General features: G+C 45.3%; 2 protein-coding genes across 2 annotated transcripts in view; one reads left to right on the forward strand and one right to left on the reverse strand.

Moving 5' to 3' along the window:
* The first annotated feature begins 3,808 nt into the window (after nucleotides 1-3,808).
* On the forward strand, nucleotides 3,809-5,917 carry GPHB5 (glycoprotein hormone subunit beta 5). The gene is made up of 2 exons (XM_040975717.1): nucleotides 3,809-4,012; nucleotides 5,729-5,917. The coding sequence occupies exons 1-2, from the start codon at nucleotides 3,809-3,811 to the stop codon at nucleotides 5,915-5,917; spliced, it is 393 nt and encodes a 130-aa protein (XP_040831651.1).
* Nucleotides 5,918-12,875: 6,958 nt separating this feature from the next.
* The window catches only part of RHOJ (ras homolog family member J), a 67,484-nt gene continuing 59,790 nt past the window's right edge, over nucleotides 12,876-20,569 (reverse strand). Inside the window, exons 4-5 of the mRNA XM_040975718.1 lie at nucleotides 20,282-20,377; nucleotides 12,876-13,022 (exon numbers count right to left, since the gene is read on the reverse strand). Of these exons, the coding sequence (XP_040831652.1) occupies nucleotides 12,876-13,022; nucleotides 20,282-20,377 (243 nt within the window). The remainder of the gene's footprint in view (nucleotides 13,023-20,281; nucleotides 20,378-20,569) is intronic.

The raw sequence follows: 20,569 nt of genomic DNA on the forward strand, positions 1-20,569 counted from the left end.
GAGACTGAGACACGGTCCTTGAAACAGGTGGAAGGAGTGTGCCCAGATCAATGCAGACAGCTCTCCAGGCTCTCTCGCAGTTTTATAGGCCGTATCTCCCCCTCCCCTTCCTTCTTTTCCTCCTCCTCCTTCTTCTTCCTCTTACAAATATTTATGTATTTTTATTGGAAAGATAGATCAATAGAGAGAATGAAAGAGAAAAATCTTTCATCTGCTGGTTCACTCCCCAAATGGCCACAATGATTAGAGCTGAGCTGATCTGAAACCAAGAGCCAAGAACATCTTCCAGGTCTCCCTCATGGGTGCAGGGTCCCAAGGCTTTGGGCCATCCTTGACTGCTTTCCCAGACCACAAGCAGGGAGCTGGGTGGGAAGTGGCGTTACTGGGACGTGAACCGGCGCCCATATAGGATCCCAGCATGTGCAAGGTGAGGACTTTAGTCACTAGGTTCCTGCGCCTGGCCTGGACCATCATTTCTTTATCCGGAAGCAAGGAAGCAGTACGAGAGCATCCCCTAACAAACTCCAATAGACGGGCAGGGGATGGGAGGTGCCGTGATGATGCATTCAAATGTCTCCACATGGGGAATCAATTCACAAGTAGCAGCTTGAGTCTCATTGACCCACAGAGCCTTGGGGATCGAAACTAGTAGACTACAGTGACATTTGATGGACAGTCCATCAAATGAAAACCTATAAATGTGTCCCAGGCCTGTGACTGAGGGCAACCATGTGATTGGAGTTTAGGAAAATTGCTGTTACTTGAAAATGGGTTTTATAAGGCAAGAAGAATGGCAGACACTAAAATGACTCTCCCCTTCAGCTTGGCATTGAAAAATCTTGAATGTCTATAAGGTGTATCCCAGCTACCTGGACACAGCTTGGAAAAAGTCCTTTCTGGTTAATCTATATCCATACATACTTCAGAATAGTAACTGCTAATATTTTTTGGCAGTCTGTGTGCATAGTCCAGGCTCTCAGCCATTACTTTAACTCAAAATATTTAAAAATTTTGCTTACAATTCTTTTCTTTTAAAGATTTATTTTAGTTTTATTCGAAAGGCAGAGTTACAAAGAAACACAGAGAAGGAGAGATCTTCGATTTTCTGATTCACTCTCCAAATAGCTACAATGGCTAGAGCTGAACCAATCTGAAGCTGAGGGCCAGGAAGTTTTTTCTGGGTCTCCCACATGTGTGCAGAGGCCCAAGTACTTGAGCCATTCCCCCGGTACTCATGGCTATATAAAAATTTAACATCTTTAGGGTTATGATTTAATGTTTTGAAGCATTTATATTATGTTTTGATCAACTCAGTGTAATTCATTATATCTCATTTATCATTTTTTAAAGACCAGATGTTGTGTGATTCTTTTTTTTTTTTTTTGCTTTTTAATTTATTAAATTTGAAAGACAAAGAGAGAGGGAGAGATGGAGAAAGAGAATCTTCCAGATGTTGGTTCACTTCCCAAATGGCTGCAAAGGCCAGGAGTGGATCAGGTGAAAGCCAGGAGCCAGGAGCTTCTGCTGCGTTTCCTGAGTATCTGGAGGGGCCTAAATACTTTCCCAGGCACGTCAGCAGGAAGCTGGGTTGGAAGTGGAGCAGCCGGAACTTATTAGCCAGAGTCCATATGAGAAGTTCTCAGCCCATATGAGATGCTGTCCTCTCAGGTGGTAGCTTAGCCTGTTAAGCTAAAACAGCAGTCCATCATTTATTATTTTTTGTTGATGAAATGAAAAATCCTCTCTTACAGCTACTTGAATGATAAGATACAACTATTTTTTTTTAAAGATTTATTTTTATTATTTTTTCATTGGAAAGGCGGATATACAGAGAGGAGAGACAGAGAGGAAGATCTTCCGTCCGATGATTCGCTCCCCAAGTGAGCGCAACGGGCCGATACTATGCCGATCCGAAGCCAGGAGCCTCTTCCGGGTCTCCCACGCGGGTGCAGGTTCCCAAATCTTTGGGCCGTCCTCGACTGCCTTCCCGGGCCACAGGCAGGGAGCTGGAAGGGAAGCGGGGCTGCCGGGATTAAACCGGCGCCCATATGGGATCCCGGGCGTGCAAGGCGAGGACCTTAACCACTGTGCCATCGCGCAGGGCCCTCTCCATTGAGTTTCATTGTTTATTGAACTCGCACCTTAAATGTCTCCGGCTAGGTCACTATTTGCTCTGATATGTAAACTAAGGGCAAAGATGATGTCGGCCTCATTTGCTTTTTCAGAGCACTCAGAAAAACGCCATAGCTGGGTAGTTTTTAAAAATTTATTTGCCTGTTGTTTTGTAAGGCTGGAATATAAACTGTGTCCCGTAGTTATAGGAAAGTATCATTTTGTTGTTGTTATTTTAACTTCTGAACACCAGAAATATAATAAAATGTCTTCATTAGAGGAGCACCAAGTGACTTTACATGCAGTATAAATGTATGTTTAATGGGTATTTTAAAGTAAAGATATTCATATGAATGGACTGCCTATTATGTAAGTCCAGCTGGTATAGAAAACATGAAAAATACTGGAAAGCATAGAGGAGAAATGAAAAGTTACCTTTCACTCTCCTGCTGGAAGATAGCCACTTAGGTCATCTTGGCATTTTTTTCCTTTATGGTTCATTTTAAGAATATAATCTCTAACACTGCACTAATTTTAAAACTCTGCAAGTGTTTTCCTCACAATAGGAGTCCCATTCTTTTAGTTAGTAATCCTGTATCTTTCCAGTGAGAGTATTACTTTTGTCATCTTCAATGTACTCAAGCATGTTATGGAATGCAGAGTCAGCCACTAGATGCTAGTGATTTGCCCCTGTCTCAAAGGAAGCTTGTGGTTACCACAAAGGAAAAATCGAATCCATCTTGCCCCAGTGCCTTTGTTCTGCCCAGAGCCAGGTGAACTACCTCTGACTGTTTTCCCAGGATTATGTCACCCACCAAGGCAACTTTGTGTTTCAGTAGGTGATGTCAAGAAACAAAGCAACACCCTTTCTGTTCATCAGTTTTGGAAAATAGAGACTGGCTTTATAGTCCATGGCTTTGATGTATTTAGTTGTTCCTGTAAGGATTTGCCTCTCTTTTGTTTTGATTGACAAGACCTTTGCTGTATATTTAAGCAATCAGGCAGCTCAGTTGCAGAGGGAAGAGACACAGCAAACTTCTACCTGTCATTGTGGCTTTCTGAAGTTGGGTGTGCAGCAAGATCAGGTAAGCTCTGTTCCATCTTTGGGACTTCGTTGCTCTGGAAGGGAATCCCTTAGAGTCTGAAACGGTGGCAGGCCATGAGCTCAGATTGGGAAATGAGTAATTTTGCACTCCTGTTTGAAGGGCTACTCAGTTAAAACATAGGCAGTGTCCACTCTTGTTTCAACATCCAGGTGTGCTGTGTGTAGTGGGACAAGCAGGATTCTGGCCCCTAGAACACACTATAGGTGGCCATGACCCAGGTAGAATCAGTAGGAATTTAAATTGGATCATGATGACACAATTAATGCATTAATACAGTATCAATTTGTGATAAGTTGGACAGTTTCATGAATGGCCATCATGTCAGGCACCAATTTCGTGATACCTTTTGCCATCCATGTTTTGTGATGGCCTGGGTTAGGGGCAACACGTATAGGGCCTATCATTACTACTGTTCCTCTGCCCTTCTTGTCCTTTTCCCATTAATGATCCTGAAAATAAGACTTTGAACACAGCACGTAACACAGCATCCAAATATCCAAATAGAACTGAGTGAAGTTTGAGAATGACCCACATACTGTTGGCTGCCCTGGATTCATCAGTCTGCTTCCTTCCCTCTCTGGTGGGACAGCATGAAACAGCCATCCCTCGTCCTTGGCTCCATGGTCCTCCTACTTCTGGCTGGCTGTGGCTGTGCCCTCAGCCTCTCCAATAGGAACCTGCGCACCTTCCTGGGCTGTGCTGTGAGGGAGTTTACCTTCCTGGTCAAGAAGCCAGGCTGCAGGGGCCTTCGCATCACCACGGATGCCTGCTGGGGCCGCTGTGAGACCTGGGAGGTAAGTCAGGTGTCAGTGCTGGGGCGGCTCAATTCTTCAACATCCTTCCCCACTCCCCCTTTTTAGATATGTGAATTAGAACTGGGGAAATAGCCTTTTCCATGGTTTACAAACAAAACGATGATATGACAGCTTCCAAAAGTGAGCCGCAAGATTCCCCTTCTAACCAAGCCTTGACGAGATTTAATGATTTCTGTGGTGCTTAAGAATCATCCCTGGAGGTCAATGTGTGTTTCTATTGCACCCATTTAATTCCACATGGAGGGATCTGGGTCAGTGCAAGGCTAGGAGCAAATTCTTGATTGAAGTCTGTAAGAGAACTCTGCTATATTCCCTCCCTTGTGGTAGGAATAGCCAAGAAGGAGGCCCTAAGCTGCATGGAAAGAGTAGGTTCCAGGCCATTCCTCTGTGTCTCACCACCATCTCTGCCTCTCAGGTTGTCTGGAATCCTAAAGGATTCTCTCAGACAGAGCCAATCAGCCTCTGTAGGTTGAGTCTGGCTTGAACCCTTTAGAAGTGTTTCATTGTAAATAGAGACTCAAAAGTCAAGCAATGCCAGAATCCTCCTGGGCTGAGATAAGGAGTTTGTGGGGTGAAGGCCCTGTAGCTAGCTGCTGGCTCTTCTCACCAAGGCCCCATCAGCTCCACTTTCATCACTCTTCTCTCAGAAACTATTCATCACCACTTACATTTGCAAATTGAGTGGCCAGCTGTCCAGGACCACAGCAATGTGGTGGCCACCTGCTTTCCCAGGCATACACACGCTCTTAGCTCTGGCACTGACTGACTGGCTTTTAAATTGTCCTCGCAAGATCTCATCTTGTCTCTTCCCTCCTTTCTCTTCTCATTTTCACCTGCCATTGTGAAGTTTACTCCTTGACACCTGACTCCAGTGCCAACAGCTTCTGCAAACCCTCCTGCCTCTTAGGTCACACCTTGACTGTGTTTTAACTTTTTGGAAGGGGAGAAGTGCACTCTGGCAGGATTCACAACTTTTGTCCAAGTGCCCATGCACAAAGAATTCAACAAATTGGAAGGGATTGAACAGGCAGCTTCTGGCCTAGAAGTTAAGATGCAGGCCTCTCATGTTGGAGTGTGTGTGTTTGATACCTAGCTCCAGCTTTTTACTAAGGCAGACCCAGAGAAGAAGACCTGAACTGAGCTTCCAGTCTCTAGATTTGCTCCCTGGCCTTTGGGGGTGGGGGTTCATTTGCTTGGTCTGTCTGTCTCCACCTCTCAAATAAATGCGTAAAATTGTCTAACTTTCCTTGGAGTTGTGCAGCTGAATGGCAGCCAACTTTGAAACCCATGAGCGACATCCAAGGCAATTGCCATTAGGAGCATCAACTTTACAGGGACTCGGAGAGCAGCCTGTTGTTCTTGTTCTACTTAGTTCAATTTTCCATGAGCTTTGTGAAGCATCGTGTAGACTGTAGTGGGTGATAGTGGGTGATGCTGGGAGAGGGGAGGTCAAGATCAAGATTATCTATTGGCTAAATCTTGATTAAGCAAGCACTCCCCATGTATCCTGGACCTTTCTGGGGGGGTGGTTTGGGATGTGGGAAAGAATGAAATCATATTTGAGCTTGCTATTGGGAGGAGATAAAAAGAAGCAAACCAATGAAAAGCAGGTTAATTTTGCATATTGGCAAATGGTACCAAGAAAAACAAGCAGGAAGGTTCTAATGAGTGCCCTGTTTTCTACTGTGGGGACAGAAGCCCATCCTGGAACCTCCATACATTGAAGCCTACCACCGAGTCTGCACCTACAATGAGACCAAACAGGTGACTGTCAAGCTGCCCAACTGTGTCCCCGGAGTGGATCCCTTCTACACCTACCCGGTGGCTATTCGCTGCGACTGCGGAACCTGCTCCACAGCCACCACGGAGTGTGAGACCTTCTAAGGCGTGGTCTGCAGAGCACAGTTCATGGCCTTGGGCCTTGTGGATCCACCTGCAGTGGCAGTCCACGCTGCTCTACTCCCCGGATTGTGTTCAAGGACTGTTTAGCTTTGCCGATACTAGTGGAGGAACTTAACTGTCTTCTCGAGGCCAAGTCAGGCACCAGGGTCAGTCGGTATGCTTGTCCTAAAAATGTGAGACAATATTTGTGCCTTAAGCAAAGTAATTGCACATTCATGTTTCTTTACCTTCAGTCTCGGAACATGACTTAAGTCTCCCAGTCCTCCTCCAATTTGGGTTTATGTCAATGATTTGCATGCACTGAATATGAATAGGAAATGAGCCTAGAAAGTCTTTCAATTCTCCTCTTCTATTCAGGCGCTGATTTCCATCTGGATTTATGCTTCAAGAACGAGAAACAGAACAAAGCCCATGCACTAGTTCTCTTCACTGCGTAGGAAATCCAACGGCAAGCTTCCTTCGAGAAAGTGTTTCCTTCTAGATAACTAACAGAGCAGTTACCTATGCAAGAAATAGAGCTTGCTTGGCTTGACACAGAATAACTCTGATTTCAAGGTGGTTGGATTTACACAGTTCTTCTCCCAAACAAAATTCCCTAAGTTCCTTTAAGATACTTAATTAACATTCTTTTTGATAAAACATTTTTTATGATAAAACAGGGAAAAATACTTAACTGAAAGCTATCATTTAAAACTAAAACTTGTGAAACGAAACTCATATTTTTAGAGTGTGACAGCTTCCCCAAGCAATGCTAAAAGAGTGACTAATTCAGTGTATTTTAAGTGGGAATTATCATTTATTAAACTGAAGCTTTTCCTGTGTTTGTGGGGGTAACACTGCACTGTCAGTCCAGAGGGGGAAAGTTTGTGAGTGCCTGACCTTTGCGCTCTGTAAAATCTTACCTCAGCTGTTTCTGTGATTTAAGAAAAACCAAAAAATCGATTGTTATGCTAATGACAGCAATTCTGGCACTTGGGGGGTGAGTTTTACCTTGTTCATTTTTCATAATATGCTGAGAAAAATCTATATCAATGTCAATAAAGCATGTCTTTTGAAATCATTAAAACACTATTTTTAGTCTTTTATATACTCGCTCTATCAGTGAGAACACCTACAATGAACAAGGGGAGTTATTTTTACTTAAGCCTTAATTTGGGCTGTCATGTTTAGTAAGGGACACAGATGACTTCAGGTCGCTCTGGCCCCAGTGGTGGTGCATTCTGGGGGCCAGGAGCTCCCTTTGAAGGAGGGATAAATGAAACTGCAGGAGTCAAGTACTGAGATGCTGCTGTGGGCATGTGGGGACAGAGGGTAAGAGCAAGGTCCACCCCAACGCTCGGCGGATCCGCTAGCAGCCAAGGGGAAGAATATGAGCTGACATTCCTGAAACACAATTCTGCTGAGTGTGCTCCAGTGCTGATTACTGGTAAAAAATGGAAACCAGGTTAAGCCACCCTGAGTGACACTGGCATCCCACATTAGAGCAATGACTCTGAGTTGTGGGTGGCTCTACCTCCAAATCAGTTCTCTGCTGATGAGCCTGGTAAAGCAGCAGAAGATGGTCCAAGTACTTGGCCACCCCATGTGCGACAACCAGATGGAATTCTAGGTTCTTGGCTTTGGTCCAAGCACTTGGCCCCAGCCATTGTGATGGTTTGGGGAAACAGCAGCTAGAGGATCTCTAACTTTCTCTCTGTCACCACAGATCTTAATAAAAACAGTAGGAGGACAACATTGGACACATGAGTTAAGCCAGTATTGGGATGCCTGCATCCCGCATCAGAGGTCAGGGTCTAAGTTCTGTTCCTGATTCCAGCTTCTTGCTAAGGCGGACCTGGGACACAGCAGCGATGGCTCAGGTGGCTGGATTCCAGCCAAGCACGTGGAAGACCTACATTTGGTTCCTGGCTTTGGCCCTAGCTGTTGTCTGCCTTTAGGGGAGTGAACCAGCAGGTAAGAGCTGCTGGAGGTAACTTTAGCTGTGCACTTATGACGCTGCTCTGCATACAGTGCCCAGTGCAGGAAGGATTTCTTTTTTCCCTCTTCAAAGAACTAAGACTTGCTTGCATAGGTCACTGGGAAGCTAAGGTAGCCTCAGTGTGAGAGTCAGGTCTAGTCCCAGGGGTTCCACCTCCCCTCACACTCCAGACAGCCCATCCTCTATAGCACCAACAGATCCGGTTCAGCAAAGACAGTAGCCTTTGCTGGGAGGCTGGCAGCACCTGCTGGAAACCACAGCCCAATTACCGCACCTGCATGAGAGCAATTCACAGATTCATTGGGGGAAAAACACAATTACAAAAGAAGTTTATCTTGGGGGCAAAAAAAAAATATGTCAAACTCCACACGTAGTTTTTCACAATGCATGTTTTTTTCCCCCATGAAATGATTGATGACCCTGCAGAATTATGAGAAAACTGCAGAGCCACCATAGAACTCATAGTCAGAGCAGAGCTGTCAGGGCAGAGCATGTTACAACATGCACAGGCACCAAAGCATCCCTGACACGGACCCAAGATCCCGTAAGGAGAAACAAAGTAGATCCCGCTCAAGATCAGTTCTGCAGCAAAAGCCCCAGTTTCCTGTAGTGGCATTTCAAAGCCAAGAACTCTTGCTACTCTTTTGCGAGTGCGTTTGTGCCTTTAACAAGCAATCATGCCATTTAAAAATATTCCACTGAAGATGAATAAATATCATTCGTATAAGTTACTGCTTTTCTAGATTCCTTTTGTGATTTTGGGTCATGGGTCATGCTCTCCTGTATTTCTTGCTACCTTTCCCCTGCTGGCCTTCTGTGTACCAGAGATCTTCAGCAACTTCATGCAAAGCACATATTGAGAAAAAAAAATTTATGCACAGATTTCAAGATCTTTTGTGCCAAAATAAATTTAACTTCTTATTTATTTTCCAATGAACTTGGAAAAATATCCTCAGGTTAGCGGAGAAGGTCAGAGTGCGAGGTCCTCCACTCATGGCTGGTCAAGATCCAGAGAGCCTTGCCCATTGGGATAGCCAGTGGTGGCGTTATTATGACATTGGCCTTGTGGACCCTGGGCTGTGTTCATCTCCAGGCCTTTTCTCCCTAAACCTCTGGGAACCAGGTAGCATTCCCAGGTTTGACCCTAGGAGACTTGTCAGCTTGGGTTTTGGCCTTGTGTTTGATTTTGGCTTCCTCTTCTTTGTCTTCATTTCTTTTCCCTAAGTGCCCGACTTTCTTTGTAAAAGATTCAGTTCTCCTGGCTTGATATTTCCCTTTCTGTTTCCAAAGGCCCTGGGAATGAAAATATTTTGAGTTTCCTTGTCTGTTCTTGGATCAGCCCTTCCAGGACTCTTTGGAGATGAGCTGGGGACCTGTGATTTTCTCTTTGCCTTCTGGCAGTGAAAATACAGGGTTGGTTTTAAAAAATGAACAACAACTGGCTAGATCCTAGGCTCCAGTCAGACTTTCCTCTAAAGCAAAAATTCCCATTGCTAATCTTTCATCACTTTAGTCTCGTGGATGGATTTTCTACGAATGTGATCGAGTACCCCGAGAGACCTGCTTCAAGTCAAATATTTTTTCCCAAAAACATTTCGTAGAGTTCCTAAGTCTCCACACTTATTCCCTAAACAATGGCGTTTTTGCTGACCTCAAATACTGGAGTTAGCTTCCTTTATTTACTGCTAAAATTTAGAAGGCAAAAGCGACTAATCTTTGATTTCCATTTTAATAGTATTTTCTGATGGGGTTTTTGGTGAAAATTGTGTATGACTCTAGCCACATCATTAGTTACTCTGTCGTGGACCAAAATTCTCTCAAAGGTTCTTTGCCTATCACAACTGGATGTAATGCTATTGGAGTATCCAAACTCCACTTCCTATCATTTGTGTGTGACTCAGTTTTTGACTTCTCAGTTTAGCCCTTCCTGGGTTAGGATTGTGGTACTTATTAACATCAGTACTCATTCGTAGGACGTATCTCTTCTTGCCTAACTTTCCTATTGTGAACTTGGCTTTGACTTGGGTCTTAGAGCTTTTATGTTTCCAATGTAGGTACAGGAACCCATTCATTCTAACCACAGAACGAAAATATATCTTTCAAGTTAGCAGTTTGAACAAGCCATCATATTGGGATTACTTCGGTTTCCAGGCTTTTTAGCACACAGATACAATGCTGGTCTCTAGTTCACTACTGTCTTGATGGATTAACTTATACATAGTAGCTTAACTACCTTAAGTTATGTGTCCAAAATGTGGCTGAAATCTACTGGATAAGCATATACAATTTCTAGAATATGTCTATAAAAACTGCAACTTAATGCTATGTGATAATGAATGCATGATGATAGGGGGTTGAAAGGCACTGGCTGGGAAGCAGAAAAGCTGAGGGATATCCCACTTCTGCTCCGGCACACCTTTCTAGGCCCAAGTTTGTCATCTGTACCGTGGGGAACTGGGCTATTGCTTCTGAGACTGTTTCTAGCTCTGGGAAGTTAAGGTTCTTCTCTCTGAGATGAGTTGCTGTGTCTTGACTTTGGAAGATGGAGTGACCCATGAAGGCATCTTTCTTCAGATCTTGAGGTCTCTTTCTGTATCTTTGCTCTCAGTTTTAGTTAATCTTATGGTAGAATGCACTGTTTTAGTGAACTGAACTAGACATTGCCACGGGATAGGGAGTATGTGATGGCTTTGACAGAATGGCACCGAGTCACGTAGAATTGCTTTATTCTGCATTGTTTTAAGGACTCTTGGAGCTGTGTTCTACTCAGATGCTAACAATCTCCGTCATGTTCTGCTTCTAAGTCAGCGAGGGATTTCCCCACCGAGAACAAGTTAATCCCCGATGACCTGTGGCACTGTTTGCCTGTGGAGTGCACACATCTGGAAAATTCTCCTTGGCAGAACAAACATATTGCTTGCAAGCTTTCATCCAATTCAATGAGGAGTGAGGAGTGGCCCCTTAACAAGATGTAACTACCCAATAATGTAACACATCCAGCTAACAGCACTTCCTTTATTACAGGGCTAAATGCTCATTATTGTTTGTAAAGGATGAAATCATAACCTTAGTAGAGTTAGAGTTCAGACACACTGATTCCCATTGGCAAAGGCAGAGGGTCGTTGTTCCCTTTAAATGTCAAGCTTTGGCTTACAGAACTCCCGTTTTCTTTAGCGTGTGTGTGTGTGTGTGACGAATGGGAAACCGTGCTTGAAATGTGGAGGATGGGAAAACACATTTCAGAAGATCTCACCCAAAAACTCCTAAAGCTGAGGGGGCATTCTAGAAGGCCTTAATGGGGAGGACCCTCACTGTATCATTCCTTTTCATGTGCTTCTTCTAGGAGCAGCCAGGATGAGTCATATTGTCCTTCTGCCCCTCTAGCGGAGGGGGCTTCTTGAATTTGGAAAGACTTTAATTAGAATTGCTGTGATTTCATACTGCAAAACACACACTTAGCTTATGCTTTTACAGAAAAGATCAAGCAGTTATCCAGGTACACTTGTAAGCAAAGAGAGTAACTGTGGCCTCTAATATAAGGATAGGAAGTAACTCATTCTATGATACAAGAATTCCCGGGTGTTTGGAGTTATCATAAAGAAAGGGCACATGGTTCCTTACTGAGAAGTTTCATTTCTTTAAGTCCAAAGTCCCTGCTTTCTATAGTAGCACAGTATTCTGGAAATGGATCCAGGGCTTGGCACAAATCTAGACCCGAAACAGACATTTGGGGGAGATGAATAAGGAAAGAGGCAGGGACAATATTTGTACACATTTCCAGTTGTAACTGGAAGATGACATTTGGTGGGATGGGCGATTATACAAGGCAAGGTAAGGGCAGGCAGGAAGTTGAGGCACTTTGCTTGACTTTTGGATTTCTTGGTTTTGACTCTTGCCTTTTTTAATGTCCATTGGTGAGATCCTGCTTTTAGGTCAGGAGGACAAAGCATGGGTGAAAGTATACAATTGAGGGAGAAGAAGGGCCTGCCAAGGGGAAGGGAAGCAGCAGGAACAACTATTGAACAAAGAATATTTTAAAAGATGAGTCCTGCCCTCTTCTCCCACAAACAATTTTGAGGAAATGCAGAAATACTACTTTCTTAAACATTATCCATTTTGCTTGTCCGTTTGTTGGTTTGTTTGCCAGTGTTGTATAATATTGACAAAACCCAGACCACTACCTACCAACTTACGCACTTCAAGAGTGAATCTTTGGCAAAACAAAACTGGGCCTGAAACAGCTCAGATGGTGTTTTTTTCTTGCCCCAACCATACTCACAGGTCATGGCTCTGTACGTTTCCGACAGTTTTAACATTTTCTCATGCCTCCTCATAGACTGGCATTCAGCAGTACTTGCTGGTTCTGACAGCTTTGGTAGAAAACACAATGAAAATGTGAGTGAATAGAAAATGCTCTCTCCAGGCTCATTTGGTATGGATTGTAAGGCCTGAGAAAACTGGAAATCAGGACATTTCTTGGGATACTATAAGTGAATATAACACACATGGGTAGAACAGCAGATTTAGAAAAAAGAGGTTAGTATGGATGGGATTCCCATATTTTGCAAAAGGCATAAAATAAAGCCACCGCTGTAGGATCTGAGTCTGGTTCTCTTGGGACGATTTCCTTCTGGTTAGCTCCAGGTTCATGCGAGGGAGAGATGTGAAAGGCAAGGCGGCATTTGAGCTTAGCTTCCAACGCGCTCCAAGAGTGCGTGGTCGGAAACCCAGATCAGCATTCGCAGAGTGCGCGCAGTGGACGCTGCAGGCTGCCCAGCAGGTTAGCAGCCGTGGTGCTGGCTGGCAGGGCACCGCCCAGGAGGATACCCGGGGCGGGGGACAGGCGTCTGTACGAGGGGTCTCCTCTGTGGTCGTGCCCTCCTTTTTGGCTGCTTGTGCCTGGTTCCGCAGACTGGCTGCCTCACTCCCCGACAGCTGGGATGGAGGCCGTCTTCAGCCAGGTCAAGCGATGGAGCAGCAGCCGCGGCACTCCAAGCAGCGTTTCTGCTTTTTCTTGGGATGGAAGATGGTGAGGATGGCTTCGTCGAAAACTGCTTTAAGACCTTTCTGGGTCAGGGCCGAGCATTCCAGGTAGCACTGGGCTCCAATCTTAAAGACAGAAGAGAAAAAAGCATCAGAGGGAGGCAAGCGGTGGTGCCCAGAAAACCCTCCTCTGTCTTAGGAACAGCTCAGGGGCTGATTTCAATTGGGTTTTTTGTTCTGCAGTTCAGCTTGTGTCTGCTAATCTAACTTTGTTGGTTTTTAGAAAACGTTTTACATTTTGATCTTAGAAATGAATGGTTAAGGGGTTCGTTCTGTGGCATAGTGAGTTATGTCATTGCTTGTAGTGGATTCTGCTCCATTTTACATCAGCTCCCTGCAATGCAAGCTGGGAAAGCAACAATAAAATACTTGGCCCCTGTACCAATGTGGGAGATCTGGAAGAAGCTCCTGTCTCCTAGCTTTGGCTTGGTCCAGCTTGCTGCTGGCTTAGCCCCTGCTGTTGCAACCATTTGGGGAGTGACCCAGTGAATGGAAGGACTTCCTTCCCCATCGTATCATCTGTATCTCTCTCTGCCTTTCAAATAAATAGAATAAATCTTAAATAAGAGAGAAATTAGTGGCTGAAGATCATTTTTGTTAAGCAACACACTCTGAAAGTGACCTACAAACATTTGTGTCTAATATAAGAATGTAAAAAAATAAATATAGAACACCAGGAAAGGATTCAAACTAATGATATGGTTGAAATGCATTTTCTGAACAACAGAGCTGTCTAAAGTTGTTTTTAGCATTCTCTCCTTTGCATGTGGAATGTGAAAGTCAAGTACAGGTAACATGTATCTCTTTCTGTATGTGGGAGGGCCCAACGCCATCTTGGTTGGCCAGGTCCATAGAGTAGGTGGAGTGGTTTTATTGGTCATTCCCGACTAAAAAGTACCTCTTATAGGATATCTGATTGGTATTGCTATTCAGTGTTAGCATGCTGCTAAAGGCACATCTTTTCTCAAAAAAAGATTAATTTTTTAAATTGCAAAGACAGATTTACAGAGAGAAGGAGAGAGGGGCTGAAAGATCTTCCATTCTCTGGTTTACTACCCATATGACTGCAACAGTTGGAGCTGAGCTGATCTGAAACCAGGAGCCAGGAGTTTCTTTTCCAAGTGGGTCTCCTACATGGGTGCAGGGTCCTAAGGCTTTGGTCAATTCTCAGATGTTTTCTTAGGCCATAAAAAGGGAGCTGGATGGAAAGTGGAGCAGCCAGAACACCAACCCGCACCTCTATGGGATGCCAGCGCTTGCAGTTGAGCCATTGCGCCAGTTCCAAGGCATATCTTAAAGAAATTAAACAAACTATAATGTATAAAAATAAGAATGACATTATACATTTAGTAACCCAGACATCTTCTTTGGCAGTGTGTGTTCTGCATATGTGAGTGAGAAAATATTTTGTACTTCCTTTGGATGGGATTTCAAGGCTTTGGGTGAGTGCATTCTGTGGAATATTTGAGAATCGCAACACCTCCGTGAGAAATACACAAATTGAGGTCAAAACTATAGATCCTCACTAAAAAGAAAACCTCAGACTATGTAGACCATGTGAACTTGCTGTGAAGGAGATCTGGGGATTTAATTGCTTACAAGCTCAGCCTGAACCAACTATAGGATGTGGGTCTTTTTATTTTTTATAACAAAGGCACCTGGAGCAATACTTCTTTTTGTCTTACATTCTAAGCATGCCTTTGAAAAACAAGGCCTTTTCAGGGGATGCTGGCTGTGAGCTTTTGGAAACTGCAGCAGAGGCCTAAAACCAGGCAGCAGAACTGCATGCCTGGCATGGCCAGTAGCTTATGCAAACGTGGAAGCAGGGGCAGCGTGACACTACAGGTGGAGCTGGCAGGAGGCTGTCCAGTACATGCCCCATGTGGGAAGGTTGATCCTCTGTTGTCCATTTTTTTTTGCATTTATCAAGTGGAGCATGCCATTGGCTATTCCTACCAATAGTTTCCAAACATCCGGCAGGTCAAGCAAAGCACTCTAGGGAAATCTTTTGCTGCACAACTCATTTGCAGTGTGTGTACTAAAGGAAGTAGTTTGTCAGTTTATAATCAAGAGGGAACAGACTGCGACAGGTAAAATGTAGCAAGGCATTAAACAGCAGGTGAAAAGAAATAGGCTTGGGGTCTGGGTCTCTTGAGGTGTGCTCACTTCCTTGTTTTCTGGCAGTGTCTATGAGCCTTATCGCTCAACTCTGCAGCAGCTGGTCAAATGGACAGTGAAATGAGATTACCAAGCTATTTGAAAGGCCACAGACACAAAAACCAAGCTTTAGATAAAGCTGCGTCCTGAAACAATTCTCCAACTTTTCTAACATCTACCATGCTCCCTTTTGGTTTCCGAGAATGGCGACTGTAGAAACCGAGGGAAAATGCCAAGGGCGTGGATTGAAACCATTGGTGGATGTTGAAAATGTGCTTTATGGCTTTTGTTTAGAGCATGGTTTAGCCTTTAGATTAGAAAATAATGAAAAAAAATTAAAGACAGATACAGCAGAGGAACAAAAGGCAGAAGATGTTCCTAATAATGTCAAAGTGCGTTGCCTTTTGGGATTGTGCCCGATGTTTGTTACAAACACATGGGAAATAGTGAACTCATGCAGGGCAGGAATTCAGCCTAGCAGTTTACATCCCGGTTGGGACATCCACGGCCCAAGATGGAGGACTTGGATTCAAGTCCCAGTTCTGCTCCTGATTCCAGATTCCTACTAATGCAAACCAATGGGTAGCAGTGGTACTGGCTCGAATAGCTGGGTCTCTGCCACCCAGATGGGAGATCTGGGTTGAGTTCCTGGCTCCCAGCTTTGACCTGGCCCAGCCCTAGCTACTGCAGGTATTTTGGGAGTGATCCAACAGACAGGAGCTCTCCATCTTTGTCCCTTTGCCTCTAAAATGCACGATTTCAAAATCTCATTAATCCATTGAGTATGTCAACTCAATAATCTTGAGTTAGTTCCAGGAATTCCTGGAGAGCTCGGCTGAACTCAGCGCCCACTGAGGGTCTGGAAAGCTGGTTGGGATCTGCTTTGGTGCTACCCCCCAACAAGTCAGAGTTCACCTTATAATGATGCAGAAGTTGCCCAAACTTGTCTTTTTCTGTTCTGACAGTTCAGAAGATAATGGAATCACAGACAAAGGCATTCTTGCGCAACTGGGTTAACATAACCTCATGCTGCACTGATAGTTCCAGGAAAAGTGGCCAACAGATTTGGGGTGTGATTTGGGAAATACGTGTGAGAAATAAGTCTGTTAGGAGGTGAGTATTATTACCGGAACGGGAGTGCTGTTTGGGTCCGAGTGAAGAATTTATCTTGGTTTGAGGAAAAGACACAGCCCATGTTAGAGGGATTGCTAAGAGAAATAATTCCGTGAGCCCTCAAAGAAGTGCCTTGCTTTTCTTACTCAGGAATTTTCTGTGCATCTTGGAGCAGAAAGTGTACAGTGCATCTGTGGGACCTCAGAGTTTGGGGGCCCTTGTTAGATCTTCTGCCCGCTGTGTGTACATGACTTATTTTCGAGATAAAAGGAGATAATGCTTTTGTACACAGAGAGAATGCTATTCTGAAAAATTTTCTGATTGCAAAAGCTCGATTGACTCAAAACCTGGGGAATTTATCAGAGAATTACAGAAAATGCGAGCTTGACAAGAAGAAACGAACAAATGCATCAACCCCCAGTAGCTAATCAACTGGAAGAAAAACTTAGTACTTCTTCCAGATTGTCAAGGGGTCAGACAGACACTGAAAGGAATAATGGCAGACAGGGGTCCCCAGACGATCAGAGGTCTCGGGGGCAAGCCTGTGTGGCAGCAGCTCTCGCTTGCTGGGTTACACCACGTACTGTGCTGATTCACTGTGTCATCTCAAGGGCGTCACCAGGTGGATGGGTGCTGTGGTGCAGTGAGTTAAGCTTTAGCTTGGGACACTGACGTCTCAGATCGGAGTGCCAGTTTGAGTCTCTGCTGCTTTGCCTCTGATCCATCTCTCTGCTAATGTGCCTGGGAAAGCAGTGGAAGACTGTCCCAGTGCTTGCGCCTTTGCCACCCGTGTGGGAGACCTGGGTGGTGTTCCGGACTCCTGGTTTGGACTGGTCTGGTTCTACTGGTTGTAACCTTTTGCGGAGTGGCAGATGGAGCGTCTTTTTTCTCTCCATTGATCTGCCTCTGAGGCCCAGAGAGGCGAAGTAACCTTGCTGCAGCTGCACAGCTAAGTAAACAGCAAAGATTAGAATCTGACACTGTGCGGGGCTATCTCATACAGTGTAAAGATATGTGTGGATGAACAAGACCACGCACAGGGGGGCGGGAGAGAGAGTGTGCGCTTACAGCAGCATGAGAGAAGCAAAAGCAAAAGAACGCATTTCCTTGCCAAAGAAGAGAGAGAGGAGAGAAAAGCTGAGTGGGGCCAACAGAATAAATTGGGCTCTAAAGGAGCAGAGGGAGCACTCTTTGTTCCTTCTTTGAGAACTGGAAGGGTTCATACCAACACGGCAAAGGCAGAGAGAGAGCCAAGGAAAGGAAAAAGAACCGAAGAATGTGTGAGTGAATCTGTATTGCTCTAAACTAGCGAGATGAGGATGAACACTCCCCGGCCAGCCAGGCCTGCTGCTGCCGGCTTTTCCAAGACTGCAAAGCTGGAGGTTGCCAACTCAGGGTAGATAATGCCCAGGCATTGCGTTAGTGTGGGCTGCACGGAATGGTGGGGAGTGTGGCTGACTGGAAGGCGTGCAGCTCTTGGATCAGGGGGTATAAGACTATAAACATTGCTGAGGAAATGCTGCTTTAGAGCGGCCACATCTGATTTTGTTCCTTAAAAAATCAAAACCATGCCCTGTTTATGGAAGTTTCCAGAACCTCAAATGTTTGAGTTCATTCGCTTTAAAAAAAAAATGCTGGCACAGACTGATGGAGGCCTTGGCACATGACATTGGGCCCTTGAGTTTGCTTGTCTTCTTGTGCTTTGAAGGGCACCTTGCCATGTATTTATCTTCCTATCTGGGATTTTTTTTTTTACCCTGGCTCCATAACTTTGTCCATCTGTGTGTTTATTTATATTTCTTTTATTTATTTATTTGGGAGAGAAAAAGAAAGGAAGAGAGAGGGAGAGAGAGAGAGAGAGATCTTCAGTTAATGATTTATTCGCCAACTGGCTACCACAGCCAGGGTTGAGCTGGGCCAGCCCAAAATCAAGAGCCCGGAACTCCATCTGGGTCGCCCTACGTGGGTGGCAGCAGTCCAGATAATTGGGCCGTCATGCTGCCTCTGAGGCTGAGCACCAGCAGGAAGCTGGGCTCAGGAGGGGAGTAGGGGCCCCACGGATTTAAGTGTTGGAAAGAATATGAGGAGACTTAACAACTAAAGTGAAAAGAAAAAAGAAGTTTGAGGATAATTTATTTTGGTGTAAATTAGTTTTGAAACTTACATGTATGAAGAGGTCTTCAAAAATCCAGGACAAATACGCATTAAGAAAAAAAAATCGCATGGATTTCAAAACAATGTTTGCACTTCGGGAAACTTATTTTTTTCAAAATTCCATTCTCTACAAACTTTTTATGCCCTCCTTGTTTGCATGCTATCATATGCGTCTTTAGTATATAAGAAAGAAGAAGGACCCCCACCCCCCGGGCCTGTTTTCAGATGACAGGAAGGAAGTGGAAGAAAGCATGGACAGTGAGCCGGGTTTCCGGGGAGTTCTGCACCTTCCTGCTGTATGAACTGGACTTCTCCAAGCCTGGCTTGCCCCAGGGAAGTAGAGGTGATGAGATACAGACCTCAGGGGCTGTTGGTAGGATGATCTGGTGCCCAGCCCAGCACCTTAGAAACACCCTGTAAATGCCCTTTCTATGAACCGCTTGGCAGAAGGGCCAAAGAGAAGACACACACACAGCATCTCTGTAATTACACGAATCCTGATGAAACTCGTTGCAATCTTGCTTGGCTTTCTTTTAAATTGGATTTTGTAAGCTTGACGTGATTCTCTCTGTAGCTGAGAACTGTTGCTAGGAGAGACGGGCAAAAGGCGGGGTGCAAGCTCAGCCATTGTTCCTGACATAAGCCTGCCGGGGACAGAGGGGAGGCTTCTCTTCCGAGGGGAAGGAGCAAGTTCCCCAGTGAGAGGGGAGGCTGGCTGCCAGCAGCGCCAGGGGGACACCTGCCCACGTGGAGAGGGGCTGGGCCAGCAGGGACCTCCTGGTTGCCTATGCCCTGAAATGACGCATAGGTGTGAATTACACAAAGCTGTGAATTACACGTGCTTGTTTACAAAGCTTCGTGAGCATCCACTCCATGACAGCACCTGAGGCTGTGCATAGTGTGTTTTATTCATTTCTGTATCTATTTATTTGAGGAACAGGGGAGTGAGATAGAGAGGACAAAACAGATCACTCACAGCCATTGGCTAGCTCCCCAAGGAGCAACAACGATTGGATCTGGGCTGAAGTCATGGGTTGTAAACTCAGCCTGGGTCACCTATGTGGGTGGCAGGGACTCACGTACTTGAGCCTGCTGTCTCCCCAGATGTGCATCAGCGGCACGCTGGCACAGGGAGCAGAGCCTGCTCTTGAACCCTGGCACTCCAAAGGGGGATGCAGGTGCCCCAATCAAGGTTTTCACCATTTATGTATTTATTTGAAAGTTACAGAGAAAGACAGGGACACACACATACACAGCAAGAGAGCTCTTCCTTCCGCTGGCTCACTCCCCAAATGGCTGCAATGCCCAGAGCTGAGGCAGCCCTAAGCCAGGAGCCAGGAGCTTCATCTGGGTCTCCCACACAGGTGACAGGAGGCCAAACGTTGGGGCCATCCTTCATGCCCCAGCTAATGGTAACTCCTGACTCCCTGTGTAATTTTTCCAGATGCCAGTGTCTATGTGGCCATTCCTTGTCTGGTGAGAAATAGTGGACCAACACAACCCTGCCAGATCTCTCCCAGGAAAACCCACAAAATGTCTCTGCCTCATTTCCATGAGTTACTCAAATAATTTACATAAGATTTACAAACACATGTCTGAACCATTCCTCTCATCAACCCTAGACCTGGCCATTGGATGTTCCAGGGGTTGCTACATCAGTTAAGCACTTCAGCTGCACGCATTCACCAAGGTTTCTTCTTAATGGAAAACAGACAGTGTTGGCTGGTCAGGATGCCAACCAAATAGCTCCTCCAGCTGGCCTGGGACCTAGAGGAGGGCACCCATGGGCAGTAAGAGGATGCTAAATGCATTGAGGCACACCCAACATTGAGACTCGCAAAGCAGAAGCTAAAGTTGTCTGCCAGCGGCTGTTCAAAGTTCACGGTAAAAGTGACGGTTACCGCTCTGGCCAGCTTCACGCCGTGCTCATAGGTGAGAGGTTTCTCCTTCATGTACAGCAAACGCGCCAAGGTTTTTGGATCATCACGGAGATCGATCTGGAAGCAAACACACACATGCGGTCAGCTCGTTTAGCTGCCATCGTCAGGCATTGGAAACGGAGCCGTCATCAGACTGTTGGCTCCCGCTGCTGGATGTTTTCAAAGCTGGTGGATTTTGTTGAAGAAAGCGCATGCTCACGCCCAGCCGTAAAACCAAGGCGCCTTACGTGGGTGCCCGCACGCACCAGA

Source organism: Ochotona curzoniae, unplaced genomic scaffold, assembly GCF_017591425.1.
Source record: "Ochotona curzoniae isolate NIBS_2020 unplaced genomic scaffold, NIBS_Ocur_1.0 contig_2688, whole genome shotgun sequence".
NCBI classification, from domain to species: domain Eukaryota; kingdom Metazoa; phylum Chordata; class Mammalia; order Lagomorpha; family Ochotonidae; genus Ochotona; species Ochotona curzoniae.